General features: G+C 48.7%; 2 protein-coding genes across 5 annotated transcripts; one reads left to right on the top strand and one right to left on the bottom strand.

Annotated features, from left to right (window-relative positions):
* Window positions 1-1,540: 1,540 nt before the first annotated feature.
* Window positions 1,541-4,008, bottom strand: SMIM7 (small integral membrane protein 7; the record flags this gene model as incomplete). 2 transcript variants are annotated; one of them, XM_083879940.1, is made up of 5 exons in its annotated part: window positions 3,927-4,008; window positions 3,335-3,376; window positions 3,195-3,247; window positions 2,473-2,563; window positions 1,541-2,058 (listed from the first exon to the last, which is right to left on the bottom strand). In XM_083879940.1, exons 1-5 carry the CDS (start codon window positions 3,950-3,952, stop codon window positions 2,043-2,045), a joined length of 228 nt encoding a protein of 75 aa, XP_083736066.1. In that variant the 5' UTR covers window positions 3,953-4,008. The 2 variants fall into 2 exon arrangements, with proteins under 2 accessions (XP_083736066.1, XP_083736067.1); XM_083879941.1 differs by lacking the exon at window positions 1,541-2,058 and having other exon boundaries at window positions 2,469-2,563.
* A 41-nt stretch (window positions 4,009-4,049) lies between these two features.
* On the top strand, window positions 4,050-10,558 carry TMEM38A (transmembrane protein 38A). 3 transcript variants are annotated; one of them, XM_083879937.1, is made up of 7 exons: window positions 4,200-4,307; window positions 5,757-5,835; window positions 6,233-6,389; window positions 7,312-7,496; window positions 7,964-8,051; window positions 8,156-8,273; window positions 8,529-10,558. In XM_083879937.1, exons 3-7 carry the CDS (start codon window positions 6,244-6,246, stop codon window positions 8,748-8,750), a joined length of 759 nt encoding a protein of 252 aa, XP_083736063.1. In that variant the 5' UTR covers window positions 4,200-4,307; window positions 5,757-5,835; window positions 6,233-6,243; the 3' UTR covers window positions 8,751-10,558. The 3 variants fall into 3 exon arrangements, with proteins under 3 accessions (XP_083736062.1, XP_083736063.1, XP_083736064.1); XM_083879936.1 differs by lacking the exon at window positions 5,757-5,835 and having other exon boundaries at window positions 4,050-4,307; XM_083879938.1 differs by lacking the exon at window positions 4,200-4,307 and having other exon boundaries at window positions 5,660-5,835.
* Window positions 10,559-16,503: the final 5,945 nt, after the last annotated feature.

Genomic DNA, 16,503 nt, shown 5'->3' with positions numbered 1-16,503 from the left:
AGGGGGACACAGGAGCCACTGAGGGGGACACGGGGATCGCTCAGGGGGGACAGGGGCGATGCGGGGGGATATGGGGGCAGCAGGAAGAAGCTGGAGGAGAGGGCGCTGCGGGGAGTAGCCGTGAGGGGAGGAGCGGGGCACGGGGCACAGGGAGCGGGGCGATACCGGTGAGAGGCGGCAGCGAGAGCCGGGTGGCCACTCTAAACGCCCCCCGGATGCCCGCCCGGCCCCTCGGAGGAACCGAGCACCCTACGGAGAGAAATAAATAATGGAAAAAAAATAACGGGAATAAACCCCCTTCGGGCAGCACTCGGCCCGTGTACGTGTGAGGGGTGTTTGGCCCCCTCAGCGAAGCATCAGCGCGGCGCTTAAAACTCCTCACAGCATTTAAGAGCAGCTCAAAATTGACTTCTGATTTCGTTATTTTAAAGCAGCTGCTTCGAAGTTGAAACACAACTTTTGCACAACTGGAGTCTCGTGGGGAACAGCACGCTCTAGAGCCACACGGTGTGTGCAAGGTGATAAAATTGTTTATTCCTTTAGCAGTGGAGCTCTCTTCTCTGTTCCCTGTGATCATAAAGCTCTCAGCTCTGCACAGTGCTCACATTTCTCCCAGGAAGAATAAAACCTTCCCAAGCTCAAAGCTCAGGGCTGAGCCCAGGGTGTCCAGCAGATCACACATACACAGTGATGCCCCATCCACCCTTCCCTTCACACTTGATTTAATGAAGATTAGGCACTAAACGTTTTCCATGAATTATATTGGGTCAATCCCCGTATTTCATTTGACAGCACACTTTTTTTTTCTCCTCATTCTGAAGAATCAGAGAAGGGTGTGAAATATACCGAAATTACACAGAAGGAATATGTTTAAATTTAACCAAAGGTTGTACATGTTTCTGGATGGCTCAAACCACATTTGAAGGAGACTGTCTGTACATTTTTCTGGGTTCATTACAGCCAGGCATTCTCCCTCAAATGACCTTTCCCTGTCAAGTTTCATTAATGTGAAAACTCAGTTCAACCAAGAGGGTGACTCAAGTAAACACTGCAGGTGCCCAACACTTGTATCTCACTACCAGATAAAATTCAAAATTTTCCCTAAAACCTGTGCCAGGGAATCATTTATATCAGGTCTCTTTTTCCTCAATAGCTAAAGAAACTCAAGCTGTGGAAGCCCCACAGCCCTACGTTTATAGTTTGATTTAAAAAATACTCAGCACTCCCCTCTCTTAAATTACCTTGGTGATTCTGGGGGGAAAGCTGTTGGTCAGAGAGGCCAACTTAATATAAATAACACAAGACTCCAGACAGATTACAGGACCAGCTACAATTCCCCAAAATACACCAATGCAGAATCAATTTCTCCCATAATGGAATGAACACAGCATCAAATATTTTACCCTTAAATAGAACAACTTTATTCAACCAAATCCAAGATTATTCCAAAATTATCTCTTAACATTATCTTAGAGAATTATTTTTGCCATTTTTCCCCATTCAAAATCTCTTACATATTTCTTAGAAAAAAAATTCTCTGAAATATTAATTTATAAAGCTTTTTTTTTTTTTTTCTGGAAAAACAGGGAGAAGGTGGGAATGGCATTTTTTTTCTTTTCCTTGAATATTTCTTTTCTACACCTCCAACAAAACTAATGGAATAGTGAGAAGTTCCAAGAACACTCTGCTCAACTTTTACACAAAACTGAGACCTAAGAAGTGTGGCTTGGACAGGGGTAACACGAGCTGGCACAGCCCCAGCTGGGACTGGCAGGGCAGAGGTTTAAAACTGGCTCCAGTTCTCCCCTGCTCCCCACACTCTGAGCTTAGAAAACAAAGTTGAAATTCTCTTTCAGTGAAGCTGAGATAATTTGTGTGAAGGTCGTGGCTCCCAGCCCCGGCAGAGAGGGAACCTGGAGGGGACAAGCGTGTCCCAGCTCCCCACAGGCCCGGGGCTGCAGCTGGAGAGCATTAGAATCTTTTACTTCTAGAAAAGTTTGTTCCCAGCCAAAAGTCTCTTCCAACATGTCCGTGGGTGGTTTTCAAGATCCAAATAACCTGGGGGATGCAACAGGAAAAAAAAAATAGATGAGAAACAGACACACAAATCAAGGCTGATTTAATCTGATTAACTTGGTGGGTTTCCAACCCACCCCGAAATGAAAAACATCCCCAAATTTAAAGCCAGGTGATGTCTGATTTGAGCAACCCCCAACAAGCAACATTCTGCCTGAGGCTGAATGACTCAGGTGCTGGCACAGGTGGTTTTCATGCACTACAGGTACCCACATTAGCAAAAAAACCCATGAGATCAACACATATTTGAAAATTGAAATAAAGAAGTGAAGTGAAAAAGAAGTATGGAAAAATTGAGTGGGAGAGGCAGATGTGAAAAGAGAGATATATACAAGAACAGTGTGAATATATGACTTTCTATAACCAAATGAGAAGATGCTACACAGGGTTACTCACACAATCATGCAGAACATCATGAAGATATTCCACAAGGCAATGAAGATTCGAAAATACCTGAGACTCAGCAAGAACTCTCTGATATTGTCACCTAGAAATCAACAGGAGAAGCTTTTACATATGAAAAACACACTTGACAAGTCACATTTCCAGTGCTGCCTGAAAATCACAAGCAACTCTGAGAGGAAAAAATAAACACATAAAGAACACCATAACAAGAAGTTCAGACTGAAGTTTGAGGTTGTAGGTGAAGGATGGATGCTCTGTTCAGTGCAGCTCTGTAAGGATACATGGCAAAATGACCAAAAAATTATAAAAAGGGGTCACACTGCAAAAAAAAGGAAGGCCAGTTGTAGTTCAAAGTCTTCCTGGGATTTTTAACCAGCAAGCAGAACTACAAGGGAGCAACACAGGTGTATCCACGTCGAAATGGCAATCGGGGAGTGAGCACAGCTTTACCTCTATAGCACAGGTATCTACAGCCAAAACTGCTGAAAGAAACGTGCTTTTTGTGTTTCTTCTCATTTCAGCGTGACAATTAAGACATTCAAAACATTTCAGCTTACAAGTTAATAAGCCAGTTATCCCAGTCCCACAACAATTCACAGACAACAAAAAGCGGTGGAAAAGCTGCGGTTTGGCCAAGGATTTCCTCCAGAAAAGGCCGTTCCCGTGCGTGTCCCAGGGCAGGGCTGTGCCCGGCTCCCGCTCCCCTCCGTTACCGGTGGTGGGTTCCCTGGGCTCCTCTCCGAATCCCTCCGTGTCCCTCCTCCTCCTGCGGGGCAGAAGGGCCGTGTCAGGCAGGGGAACCCCCCAAAAATCCCTCCCCGTTCCCCCCGGCCCGCCCTCCCCGTTCGCTCACAGCCTGAAGTTGAGCACGGCCCCGGCGTTCACCAGCAGCGTCCTGCGGGAGAGACCGGGATGGAAATCGGGGATGGAAATCGGGGATGGAAATCGGGGATGGAGAGGGGAAGGGGGTCGGGAATGGAGTGAGGGACGGAGAGGGGTGTGAGGACGGGGAAGGGGATCGAGGAACAGAAAAAGAGGGTCGGGGAAGGGGAATGAGGACGGAGAAAGGGGGGTCGGGGACGGTGGAAGGGGGACGAGGAAAGGAGGGAGGGAAGAAGGAACCGAGCACGGGAAAAGAGGGAGAGGGAAGGGGAGTGAGGACGGGGAAAAAGGCCGGGGACGGGGAACAGGGATGGAGAGGGGGAGAAAGGTCCGGGACGGTGAAAGAGGTCGGGGAAAGGGGCAGGAGGACAGGGAAGGGGAGAAGGCGAAAGGACGAGAAAAGTGAGACGCGGCAGCGGAGTAAGGCCAGGGCAGCGATTCGGGGAGGGAGGACGGGGATGGAGCGGGGTAAGGGGGTCGCGAACGGGGGATGGGGAGGGGAGAAGGGGTCAGGCACAGCCGGGCCGGGCTAACCCGGCCGAGCCGCTCCCGGTTCCCGGTACCCGCAGAGCAGCAGGTCCCCGATCATGGCTCCGGCGGCGGCTCCGGGCCCGGGGGAAGCGGAAGGGGCGGGCCCTGCCCGGGCCGGCGGCGCCTGCGCTCCCGCAGCGGCTCCGGCACCGGCGCCGCGCCCGGACACCGCGGGCAGCCAGGGCCCGGCCCGGGCAGCGCCCGCCGCTCCTCCCGCCGCCCCTCGGGCCCCGCAGCCCCGGGACGGGAATCCAGAACCGGCAACCGAGAACCGCCGTCCGGGGCCGCCATGGACCTGGCAGACGCGCTGCCCCTCGGGGAGCTGGCGGCCGCTTTCGCCTCGCTGCCCATGTTCCCGCTCTTCGACACCGCCTATTTCATCATCTCCGTCCTCTACCTCAAGTACGAGCCCGGTGAGTGCGGCCCTTGGCCCGGGGGGGGGCTCCGGTACCGCTGTGCCCTCACAGACCCAACAGGTTCCGCCACCTGCCGGCCCTGCCCCGGCCGCCTGTCACAGGCCCTGTCACTGCTCCACACGGGGATGGGCGTAGGGCAGGACAAACCCCAGGGAGCCGTGACTGTGATTTTGAGAAATAATCTCGGATTTTATTTAAGGCTGGATTCCGGCCGCGTTGAGGTATTTGAGGTCACTTGGCTGCCACCCCAGGGCTGAGAGTTGCGTTTCTGGCCAGTCCCTTGGCTCGAATGTTTTTGTGGCAGTACCTTCCTTCTATTTATATAGAAAAGGGCTGGAAGTAAAACCCTGTTTTTTCCCACCCTCTGGACCATGCCCTGAGCTGTTCTCAGGAACCATAACCGACCTTGCTTTGTTTGTTCTCTTGGGCTTATCTTGCACAGATCGATAGATCCGCGCCTTGGCTTTCACCTTCTGCATTGTCACAGCCTGGCTGTGCCTTGGGCTTTTCCCAGCCCTCTGTTTATGACCATGTATGCACTTCTCCTGCTCTGTTTTGAGCAGTTTCACTGTAACTACACAGTGACTGAAGGGAAAACCAATGCTGAGCTCGGGAATGATTTTCAGAGCTGGTGTTCTGTGACCTCCGAGCTGCACAATCCACGCGCTGTTCCCCTTAAACCCCCTGTAAACAAGTGCTGGGTTTTCCAGGCCTGATTACTCCCAGCTGCTTTCCAGCATGGAGTTCTGAACCGAACAATTAACAGGCAGCCCTCACAAAAATAACTTTTAAATATATGCAAGCCCAGCAATCCACTAGGGACTGGATGAACCCCGGGTGTGCTTTTCCCCAGATTCCTGCAGTGCTCCCATCCCACAGCTCCTGGGCTGAGGATCAGTGTCAGCACAGAACCCTCCTGTTTCCCCCTTGGAGACAGCATGGCTTCGTGGAGCCAAGGAAAAACAAGTGTTACTAAATTTAATCTTCAAGCTAAACCTCAGATTCCTATAGAACCAGTTTCATGTCTCAGCTGTGGCTGTCTCGCTGCCGTTGTGTTTTCAGCTGGTTCAAATGTCCCCCAGGATGGAAGAGCCTGGGCACTCACAGCTTTGGCTCTTGCTGATCCACTTATTGCTGTTTAAGGTTTACCAGGGAATCACTTTTGACATAACATTTTTAGCATTTTCTCTTTTTGTCTGCTCACTGAACCGAGTTTTGTATCTGAAACGCCGCACAAAGGATTCTGGAGCAGTTTAAGGTGATGAAAAAAGCTCACCAGGATTGATGTTATTGGGAAGTTTCCCTGAGAATGTACAAAGGTTGATGAAAATAGCAGATTGTGGGAGGAGACCACAAAGTATTTCCAGACTAGTACAGGAGCGGGGAAGAACCCTCAAATTCTCTTCTTTCAAATAAAGATTAAGAATTCCTGTTCTATTTTTGCAGGTTATCTTATGAATGAAAGAGCTGAACAGATTGTTCATGAATTCTAGAGGGCACCTAGGGTGAAGCAGTGGAGAGAATGGTACTAGTATGCATTTTATTTTTAGACTGTAAGACATTGATTTCAAGGGGAAAAAGTGTTCTTTCTGGTAGCAGCAAATGAAGGAGAGAATCTCTCAGCCAGTTCATAAGCTTCTAATGACTCTGTTCAAGTGAGACCTTTGGGGGGGTCTGCAGGGGTCTCCATATTTCTTCACCATCTCTGGTGCTTGTTTGGGCTTCACACTTTTGTATTTTGTTTTACAAGTGCTTTTCTTTGAGTTGCTTTGTGGGAGAACACTCACCTCGAGCCTCTCTCTTGCTGGGTCTTGAAGTTCCTGCTTAACTGCTAAATCCATCTTCTCACTGAGGCTGCACTAGATGGCCTCGAGGGTCCCTTCCCACATTGGTGACTCCGTGATCCCCAATTTTTTTCACAGGAGCCGTGGAGATGTCCCGGAAGAGCCCTTTTGCCTCCTGGCTCTGTGCTATGCTGCACTGCTTTGGGAGCTACATCCTCGCTGATCTGCTGCTGGGAGAGGCCCCCATTGCCTACTTCAGCCACAACTCCAGTGTCATTCTGGCCACGGCAGTGTGGTGAGTGCCCTGCAGCCTCCTGGTGTGGCACAAGGGCTCTGCTGGGGAGGGAGGAGTGGAGGGAGGTGTTCTCCCTGTGGGACACAGCTCTGCTCTCCCTGGGACCAACTTGGGGAGCAGAGGTGGGCTGAGGCAGCCTTTGAAGCTCTTGCACTCCTGGCTCTGGTTCCTGACCAGCTGCCTAATGCTGTGATTATCTGGGCTGGGGCACTTCTATTCATAGCAGCCACTGCTGAGCCAGGGCCAAACCCCAGGAGCAGCACCCACGGATCCCACACAGAGCAAGGAGTGGCACATCCTGAACATTTGGGGGCATTTTATTCGTTGTGTTGGTGGAATGTGCACAAATTAACCTTTAACTTCCCAATGTGTATGGGCTGTAGGTGCTTTTGTGTGGCAAAATGAGCATTGTTGGGACACACTGTGAATGAAATTTTCATAAACAGAAGTCTCTGAGTAAATGCCTCAGCCATCTAGTTTTCTATACTTGAGAAAATAAAGAGAAAGATCTTCTTTCAGGGGTGAAAAATATGGCAGTCTTCTGGAAAAAAAAGAGTATTTGAAATCTGTCCTCTGTCTGTAATATCATTTCAGTGTATGTAGCTTCTTGTTCTATATGAGCTGACGCTTCTGGACCATACAAGACACAAACCTCTAAAAAATTCTGAATTAAAATTGTTGGCTTTTATTCAAGGTGGAGTATTAGTAGTCAGGGTTCTCTGAGCTACTGAGGGCTCACTGAGTTGTTGCTATAGAGAGGTTTAATTGCATGCTGGTTTCCTTTTGGAATTAGCTATGAAATTAGGAATTTTTATTTTTTTTTTTTAGATTTTTCTTCTCCTTCACCCTGCCATAACTCAATCTGCCACACTACCCCTCTCTGCCTATCCCAGATCAGAACAAACCTGTGATCTTTTTGCAGGTACCTGATATTCTTCTGTCCCATGAACTTCTTCTACAAGTGTGTCAGCTTCCTGCCCGTGAAGCTCGTCTTGGTGGCCATGAAGGAGATGGTCCGGGTGCGCAAGATCGCGGCCGGGGTGCACCACGCCCACCACCTCTACCACCACGGGTGGTTCGTGATGATGGCCACGGGATGGGTCAAAGGTGACACCTGAGATGCTCCAGAGGCTGCAGGGAGGGCTGGGACAGTCTGGGGGCAGCTCGGGGGGAGCAGCAGGGAGCAGATGTGGGTCGGGGTGCTCGGGTTCTTGCCTCGCAGGTGTTTGTGCAGCCTCGCAGAAAGGGTGAAGAACTGGAGTCAGGGATTCTTTGTTCTTTCTGCTGTGATCTCTGACCTCACCTGTGTCTTTTCAGGGGCTTCTGCCAGTCAGTTTTCCTTTAAGGTTGTGTTTGGAGCAAGCACTTGAGCATCAGTAACTGCAAGAGGCAAATGCCTTTTCCCTGCATCACGATCCACTTGGTAGAAAGTCAAGGAAGCATTTGCCCTGCTCTGTTGGCTTAGGCTGACTTTTAAATTTGGGGAGAATGTCAAGAACCCTTTGTCCCCTTGAGGATTCACAGCCCTCTGCTGTGGCAGCTCCAGCTCTTTGACAGGTTTCTCTGTCCCACAGGTTCTGGTGTGGCCTTGATGTCGAACTTTGAGCAGCTGCTGCGTGGGGTCTGGAAGCCTGAAACAAATGAAATTCTTCATATGTCCTTGTAAGTCAACAGCCTGGAAATTCCCAGTCAAATGAAGTAAGGAATGAAAGAACCAGTAAGGGCTGGGTGCAAACCTTCTAGTAAACTCTTTCTTTCTCTTCCAGCCCTACAAAGGCCAGTCTGTATGGCACAGTCCTCTTCACTCTGCAGCAGGCTCACTGGCTCCCCATCTCTGAAGCCAACCTCATCTTCTTTTTCAGCATGTTCATGATGGTCTGCAAGGTAAGTTTACAGCAGCTTTGTTGCCAGCAAATTGCAGAACCTAAACTGGGAATATTCACCTTCCTGAGCCACTACAGGACTCACTGGCTGTAGGATCTGCTCAGGAAGTTCAATGTTAAATTCTCCATCACACAAGCAGCTCCTTGTGCCTCGAGTCATGTAGCAGCAGGGATGTTCTCTGGGGTCAGCAGAGTGCTCACTGGTCAGTATTTCCTTGCTCTGTGTCATGTCTGAGTGTTCCCTGTTGCCTGGCAGGTTTTCATGACGGCCACTCACTCCCACGCCTCACCTTTTGCTCCGCTGGAAAACCTCGTCTGCCCCTTCCTCTTTGGCTCTGTTTCCAGTGGCCACGCAGGCCACCACCACGACCACCACGGGGCCTCCCACGAGGTTTCCCACCCTCCTCCTCCTCCTGCCAAGTCCAAAGAGGAGCTGAACGAAGGCACGAGGAAAAGGAAGGCAAAAAAAGCTGAATAAAAAAGCAACGGCGTAGAAAATAGGCCAAGAAAATTCTTCCAGAGCTGAGTCTCAAAGCCACCTGTGACCTCCTTTATGCTCCAGTCCTTCTCTCTCAGACTCCAGAGGAGAGGTGGAAGCCAGGACACTGCCAGCCGGGTCCCTGAATTTCAGTTTTGCTCTCTGTGCTGCTGCTTGCTTCTTGGTCTCTGCCTCTCTATTCTGATCAGATTTTCAGGGATTTGTAGGTTTGTGCCAGGGTGGTAAGTGGGTGCCAGTTCCCAAGCTGTCAGCAATTCTGATGCAGCATTTTCAATTGATGTAAAATCTTTCACTGTGTTTATTTATGAATGGGGGGAATGGTTTGTGCTCCTGCAACTCATAACTCCCTTTGAGTTTTCACTGACCTTTTCAGTGTCTGCCAAAACAACAAACCATTAAGACACGATGTGGAAATCAGGTTTCATACTCGAGGAAATTAAATGGCCTGGTATGAGCCTGCTCTGGTTTTTCCCAGCTCCCACACCTGCCATATCTCCCAGTAATGTGACATTTCAAATGCAATAAGGACATGGCCTTTGGCCGAGCCAAACCCTGTTCACCTCAGTTCCCTCTGATTCTGATGGTCAGGACATTGTAATTTGCTGAACCAAGTCTGTTGCTCTGAAGCTGTGAAGTGCTCCCAGTGCCATGTGTTGGCACTGTCACTATCCTAGGCTGTGTGTGGCATTGCTGCACGTTGTTACTGAGTGTGTCCCACCCCAAACCTGATCCTATTGAACCAGGGGAGAAGCATGGCTCTGGTTTGTTTGTAATCCTGTGGGATACAAGAAGAGTGTGTGTGAGTGTAATTATTTATTACTGTTTGTTTATTTATAATTGCCAGGGCACCTCAGTCGTGGACCTGAATCTGGCTTTTTTTAAACATTGCAATTGGAACTTTGAATTGTGGCCCTGGGCCCACAGCCACAGGCTGGTTTGGGCTTGCAGTGATCCTGGTGTGCTCCAGGACAACATGAACACTCCCTGGATGCAGGAAGAAACCTTTCCTATATTCTTAAATTCAGATAGAAAGGCTGAAGCAGGCCATTTCACACCAGCCGATGAAAACTACTTTAAAGGACTGATAAAAGCACATCATAAAAGCTGAAAATACTGATTACCTTCTGTAGGTCCCCTCAGGCCAAACTGCTGGGCTGTGAATGCAGCTTGTGCCCAATGATTGAAGAATCTGAACTGCCTTGCATGGCTCAGGAGGGGTCTGTCAGCTCATTCGTGTTCTGCTTAGTGAACACTGGCTTTTAGAGTAGTTCAAAGCTGTTCACTTAACTGATTTTGTTCTTACAAATGGCATATTCCAAGGGCTGGGATCACCACAGTGAGAGTGGCAAGCCTGGGGATGTAGCACTGGGCATTTTCCATCCCTGGCAGTGAGGTTTGCTGCTGTTTCAATTCCAGCTGGGAATAGAAACAGGATTTAAGAGAAGTGAAGGTTTTGTGTGTGTGTCCCTGTTCAAAACTGCAACTGACGGTTAATGAAAGATAAGAAACCATCCTTGTGTGCAAGCAGAGAAAAGCCAGTAGGAAAGGTCAGTGATCTGTGGGCTTGAGGTTTGACAGTGCCTTAATTTTGTGAGTTTCCCTCCTCTTCAGCAGAAAGCAGTTCTGCCTGCCAGCTCCACTGTCTGGTGCTGCAGGTGCTGCTCTGCTGGAACCTGATGTGTCACGGGCCTGCACGAGACTGAATCAATGTTTCATGAGATGTCTGATCCAAGGGGAATTTTGTTTTATAAAAGCTGTCAACAAATAAAAATTGTGAAGTGACTCTGGTTGTCCAGTGGCACCTGAGGAAATGTCTGTGTTTGTTTTACCTTTCCCAGTCCCAGGAGCTCCGTGTCACCAGGACCTGGGGACAAAATGATTCTGATTGAAAAAAGGAGATCTGTGACTTTGTGTCCTACAGCTGGGTCTGAACATTTTATAAATGGAAATAACAGGCTAAAAGGTGTTTGTGGTGTTGTTCTCAGAGGAGACATCCTCAGATTTCAGGGAAGGAAATAAGGAAATTTACTCCTTTGGTGTTTATACCAGTTGTTTCTCTTTTTCCTTTTGTCACTGTAAGAGGCAGGAGGGGCATTCACCTGGGACTGGTAAATATATAAACACATACAGAGTTCCAGCGTATTTATGTGAAATATCAGTATTTACAACTGGAGAAAATTCAAAATTCTCTGCAGTGAATATTTAGTGTGGTCCCATAGCTGCTGCTCTGCTCTCTGAGTGCAGAGTCCTTGCTCTTCAGACTCTTTGGACCCCGAATCAAATCAGACCCTGAGTCAAATCACAGCTTCTAATCAAACACAGAGAGAAGAAATATTCCAAAGGAAGTTAAAATTGAAGCTCTGAACACAGTCAGAGGACCCAAGAGGAGTGGGGTTAGTTTTGAGAAGACAACAGCCGCAGAGGAGTCACAAGTTCCAGTTAGTGAAGCTTTTCCCAGTGAGAGACATGGAACTTGTCTTGAATTTCCATGGCTCAGCACTGGCAGCCTGGTACCATTCCAGCCTGGTGTCCTTCATCCCAAGAAGCAAAAAGGGGCCTTTGGAAAAGCAGCACATTTTAACCACAACTGTGGGGATATGGGGCTGCTCCAGCAGCTCTGGAAAGCCCCTGACCTCTCCAGACACTTCCTTCCTTCAGACTCTGCTCCAAACAGAAAGAAAATGGGAGTGGGGTGTTTCCTAAAGGGATGGAGTCATTTGTTTCCACAGCTCAGAGGTGGAAGTGATGAGGAAAGCAGGACACAGCGCTGACCCAAACAAGAATCTGCAAAGCCCGTTTGTATTTTGAAGGGTTTCTTTTGTCTCCCCCACAGATTTAACTGTTTCAAAATTAATTTAGAGCAGATGAGAGTGTAAATTGCACTGGAAAAGGGAATTTCCATTGATGTGATCCACCAATGGAAAAGGTCAGTGCAAGTCTTCCTGACACTGAATAAACAACTCAGAAAATAATGGATCACAAAGTTCCAGGTGGTTTTACCATTCTCCTGCCCTGTGATATCCACTTCAGGGTTGTTTTGCTCAGGACCTGTAAGTGAACAGGCTGATGAGAGCAGGTTTTTCACGTCCTCTGAGGAATCCCACGATGTCTCTGGAGTCTCTGGCTTCACAGAATATTCCCAGCTCCAGCTCTGCTGCAGCCCAGGGCAGGACAGGAGCCTGGCAGGGCTCAGGGGCTCAGACTTCCATGGGACAGACGTCATTCCCTCCAGAGATGTCCTGATCTGATAACTTCTGATACTGACTCCAGTGAGACCGGGCTAAATTTAGCAGTAGGTTTAATCCTCAAAGAGGCCCTGGGTGCCTGCTGGGAAAAGCAAATGTTTCAGTTGCTGTTTCAGCATTTCATGTGGATTGACAGGTTTCCCTTTCCCGTTGCAGAGCCAAACCCAGTGCCTGCAGCTTTTCCAGCGTGGCAGATCAGCTCCACAGATAGGGAAAGCTCTACAGGCTTTCTGTATTTGTAATTAAAAAAAAGAAAAACCCAACAATAAACAAACCCAGAGGATAATTTTACACAAAGCATTAATAATTCTTCGCAGTAAATGAAGTAACAAAAAGAGGAGGGCAAAGGAAAGGATTTCAGTTTGTGTAAGAAAGGGCAAAGCCAGTGCAAGAGCACCAAGCCAGAGCAACCAGTGCTCCTGGTTTCCACTTTTCCTTTTGTTATTGATGCCAAGATTTACATTGTTGCACCCTTTGTCCAAAGAATAAACAAATTATATAATCCAGCGAAGCAGAAAGACCCAGAGGACAAAGATGGATGTTACCTTGGCCGTCTCCTGAGCTCTACAGAAGTTTTTCCTTTAAACACTTGCCAGGTGAGCAGCTGCCAAATGCCTGCTCCTTCCTGCAGCCTGTTCATGGTGCTTTAAGGGCACACAAAAGCATTAAAATTTAGAGCTTTTTGTGTTTCAGAGTAGCACAGCTTTATCTGGCCTTTAGCTATGATTCTCTTTGTTATGGCTCTTGTGAGGATATTCTTCAGAGGATGTATCTGGCTCCTGGGAGGATGATAAGGAAGGTAAGGCTGGGATAAAATGACATTTCCTATGGCCTTAGATACCCGGGATTTTTGCTGCAGCAAAGATTTTCCTCTCGAGACATTTTAATTCTTTGCCCAAATAACGAGAAATCAGAATATACATCTATACAAGACTTCCCAGAAAGGTCTCAAAGGGAGTTTGGATTTAGTGTGAGCTGCTTCCATCCAGGAAGACAGGACACAGACAAGGCAAACCACTCACAAGGAGAAATGATGCTGCTGATGCCAAATACTCTGCACTAAGGGTTGATATTTTCCTCTTTAGGATGCTCTTGGTATTGGCCCCAAGGCATCTGGTTCATCCTCCGTGCCCATCCAGCACAAGGAAATGCCAATTAAAGGGGTTTGAATTTCATCAGACATCAACATGACTTGGTAAACACCCACAAAATTACCTCCCAGCTAAGGATTTAATCCTGCTCCCAAGGCAGCAGTCTGTGAACAAGCTGTTGGGGGCTGAAGGCTCAGGGAACAGGCAGAGAGTGAGAAATGGGTTCCCTGTCACTGCCAGAGCCCACGCTGCCATCCTGAGTCACAGTTGCTACTCACTTCACCTCTGTGATGACATCTGTGACAAAAAGATGTTGATAGTGCTAAGATCAACAGTCATGAATACCTTGGAGTCTGGTCTCTCTTTCTCACTTGTGCATTTGCATCTTTCTCACATTATCCTTAGAAAAAGTGCCATTTATATTTCCTTATCTGCTTCCTTTACTTGCCAAAAGTGAATCTGGGGAGGGAATTTTTTTTAAAGAGCTTGTGAATGTCAGGAAGAATCGGTGTGAGACAGTGATTCCATCTTCGCCTTAGGGTACAGGTAGGCTATAGCCCTGGAATGCAGGAAAACTGGTCTGAGATGTTTAGAGGCTTCAACATTTTTATAGCCTGAGGAAATCCAGAATGTTCCCGGAAAAGATTTCAGTTGCTTTTGATTTGCAAATCACAGCGAGCTCCCCCAAACCTGTAACACAGACTCGGCATTCCTGCAGAGAGCAAACTGCTGCTTCCCAATTATCCCGGCCCCTGGTGCTCCTCAATGGAGCTGTCAGGTCTTGGCATTCCAAAAAAAGCTCTGCAGGCTGAGGGACCTCTGGCCCCACTGCCCCCAACCGCCTGAACCAGCGAGGGAAGGAGATTTTCTTTGTGTGTGACAAGAACTGGTGCCATCAGTGACAATGGCAGGGAGATGCAGTGGGAGAAGAAGGGAACGCATCCCAGATTGCCTTGAAATGCAGCCTAAAAATCCATCAGAGTGCTGGTGTTGGCTTAAATTAGATTTAGAATAATGTAGGCTAAACCCTAATGTGGGCTCTGTGCTGTTTGTCTGTCTCTCTCGAGGAAAGGCTCCCCTGCCTCTTTGATTTATGACAGATTAGGATGTCGGTTAATCTCCTCTTATTTGGGTAGATGACTGTGGAGATTAATCAAGTATTGTCTGCAAAAGGAGCCCATAAATGCAGATTACTAATTTTTCCATTAATTATTCTACTGTACGCCAGAGGGATACAGCCAGGGATATTCACCAGCCTCTTAAATCTCATTTCAGGAGAGGAGCAGGAAAAGCACAGCAGCTGCTCTGGCTGATACTGGTTCTCTCTGACATGCTCAGTTCAGTTTCCCGGAAAATACAGAAATTACAGATTTTCAGGCTACTGTGAGAAGCAGAAAGTGGCCCTGAGTGAGGGAATGTGCTGGGCTGGCAGAGCAGAATCCCTGTTTGCACAGGGGAAAGCAGCAATCCTTATGGGAAGAGCTGCCCTGAACACCTGCAGGAACAGGGATTGGAACAGATTGAAACAGCAGCGGAGGATGCTCTGGGAGCAGGACGGGAGATGTCTGCTCTGCCAGGGCTTCTGCTGAGGGGATTGCACCTTCTCCCCCTCTGCAGTCCGAGGGCATTTGGACAGAGCTGGGTTTTCCCTCCTCGTTCCCCGCTGACAGCAGCAGTTTCCTGGCCCTGAGCTCAAGCTCTGACCCTGGGGCTGAGCAGCAGCCGGGGCTGTGCACAGGGATCTTGTCCTGCCCTTGATGACACAACCAGGAGCAGCAGCCAACCAGCTCCTGCCTCTGGAATTCTGCTGTCTGCTGTAGTATCCCCCAGGAAGGGGGTTTTCTTCTCTCCTTCTCATTTCTGTCTTACTGGGATTTCTGAAAGTGATTGCATTTTTCTTTTCTATCTTTCCCCACTCCAGCTGTTGCCATAATTGTACACAAATTTTAGTAAATTCACTCTTGCCAGGAGGCAGAGGCAGGGCAAGGCTCACTGTGACTGCCTGGGTGTGAAGGAACAGGCTTTAAATGGCCGAGAGGATCTGAACCATCGGTGATGCTGGTGGCAAAATACTGAGACAATATATAAATATAGAAATATTATTTCTAAAATAGTCAGGGGTGGTGAATGAAGGGACCTCAGGTGTACAGTGCCCTGAGAGGGAGCACACCCAGCACCTTAGGAAGAGCTCCTGGGGATTCTGCCCAAGTGACAACACTGGTTGCTATAGAGATGTCTGTCCTCTTCAAATACAGATGGATCCTGCCAGGATGCAGTGAAGTTCCAGTCAACCATTTCCTATCAAGTAGATGAAATTTTCTCAGGTTTTCCTCAAATCCAGGAGCAGGCAGAGTTCTGGAGAGAGGCACCACAGGCTGGGGTTCACTGCCAGCACTCATCTCCCCTTTAAGGAGAAATCTGTGCTGAGGGAGCCTGAGGAGCCTAGACAGCACCACGAGCTTCAATCCAGACACACACCAGGATCTCCTCTGTGGGAAGATGGTTCCTCTTCCCTTCCAGCCTCACAGCCTGGTCTGAATCTTGATCAGCTCAGCTTTTTTCAGATAAATCAGCTGCAAAATCCTGGAGCTGCTGAAAGCCCAGGCACTCCCTGCTCGTGTTGCACTGAGCTCAGACAGCTGCTCAGCAGGGAAGCTGCAGTTTGCAGCTTTATTTGGGAGGGAAAGTGCCTTAGGACGGGGCAGGGATGGCAGAATCCTGCCTTAAATCAGGAATTAATGGCACTGGCAGCAAAGCCTCATTCAGCCCAGGAGCTGCTGTGCACTTCCAGCCTGTCCAGGCACAAGGATTTCCCAAAAGCCAGGACAACACTCGCTGCATTCCCGTCCACCGCTGGAACAGCAAGAAGTGTTTGTGGAGAACTTCTCCTCTTGGACAATGCCCAAATATTTCCCACTTCCTCTGCCCACTGGGACACCGTTGCCAGACTGAGCTCCTAAAGTGGTAACTGGCAGTGGGTAGCAGTGACTCAGATTTTCAGGAATTACAAAACTCAGTTTCTCCCTTCTGAAAATCATTCCCTCGGAGTCCATTTTTAAACAAGAAAGCCCAGGCTTAGCTGGGCTCTCAATTCCACAAAAAAGTGCCTCCCAAGGGAAGGGAATAGCAGGATCTCCTCTGGTGGGTGCAGGGAGGTGATTGTGCTGTTTGGACAGGGAGGTGTCTCCAGCACAGACAGAGATCCGTGTTTGCAGAGCAGTTGGAGCTGCAGATTCTGGAAGGAATCCATGAGAGCTGCAGAGAAGCTGAAAATTTAAGGTTGAACTCGGTGATCTTGGAGGTCTTTTCCAACCTTAAGGATTCTGTGATTAGTCAGCATGTAAGGGCACACACAGGATTTTACCTACACACAGTCCAAGCTGTGTTAGAACTCAC

The sequence above is a fragment of the Zosterops lateralis genome (genome assembly GCF_965231275.1).
Source record: "Zosterops lateralis genome assembly, chromosome: 29".
Classification (NCBI taxonomy): Eukaryota; Metazoa; Chordata; class Aves; order Passeriformes; family Zosteropidae; genus Zosterops; species Zosterops lateralis.
This window is presented reverse-complemented; position numbering and strand designations above follow the sequence as displayed.

Bases quoted from the DNA above. Each gene is read 5' to 3' on its own strand.
- TMEM38A (XM_083879936.1), top strand. From the start codon at position 4,184: ATGGACCTGGCAGACGCGCTGCCCCTCGGGGAGCTGGCGGCCGCTTTC. The intron at 8,052-8,155 runs GTAAGTCAACAG...TTTCTCTTCCAG, and splicing joins GAAATTCTTCATATGTCCTT to CCCTACAAAGGCCAGTCTGT. The intron at 8,274-8,528 runs GTAAGTTTACAG...GTTGCCTGGCAG, and splicing joins TGTTCATGATGGTCTGCAAG to GTTTTCATGACGGCCACTCA.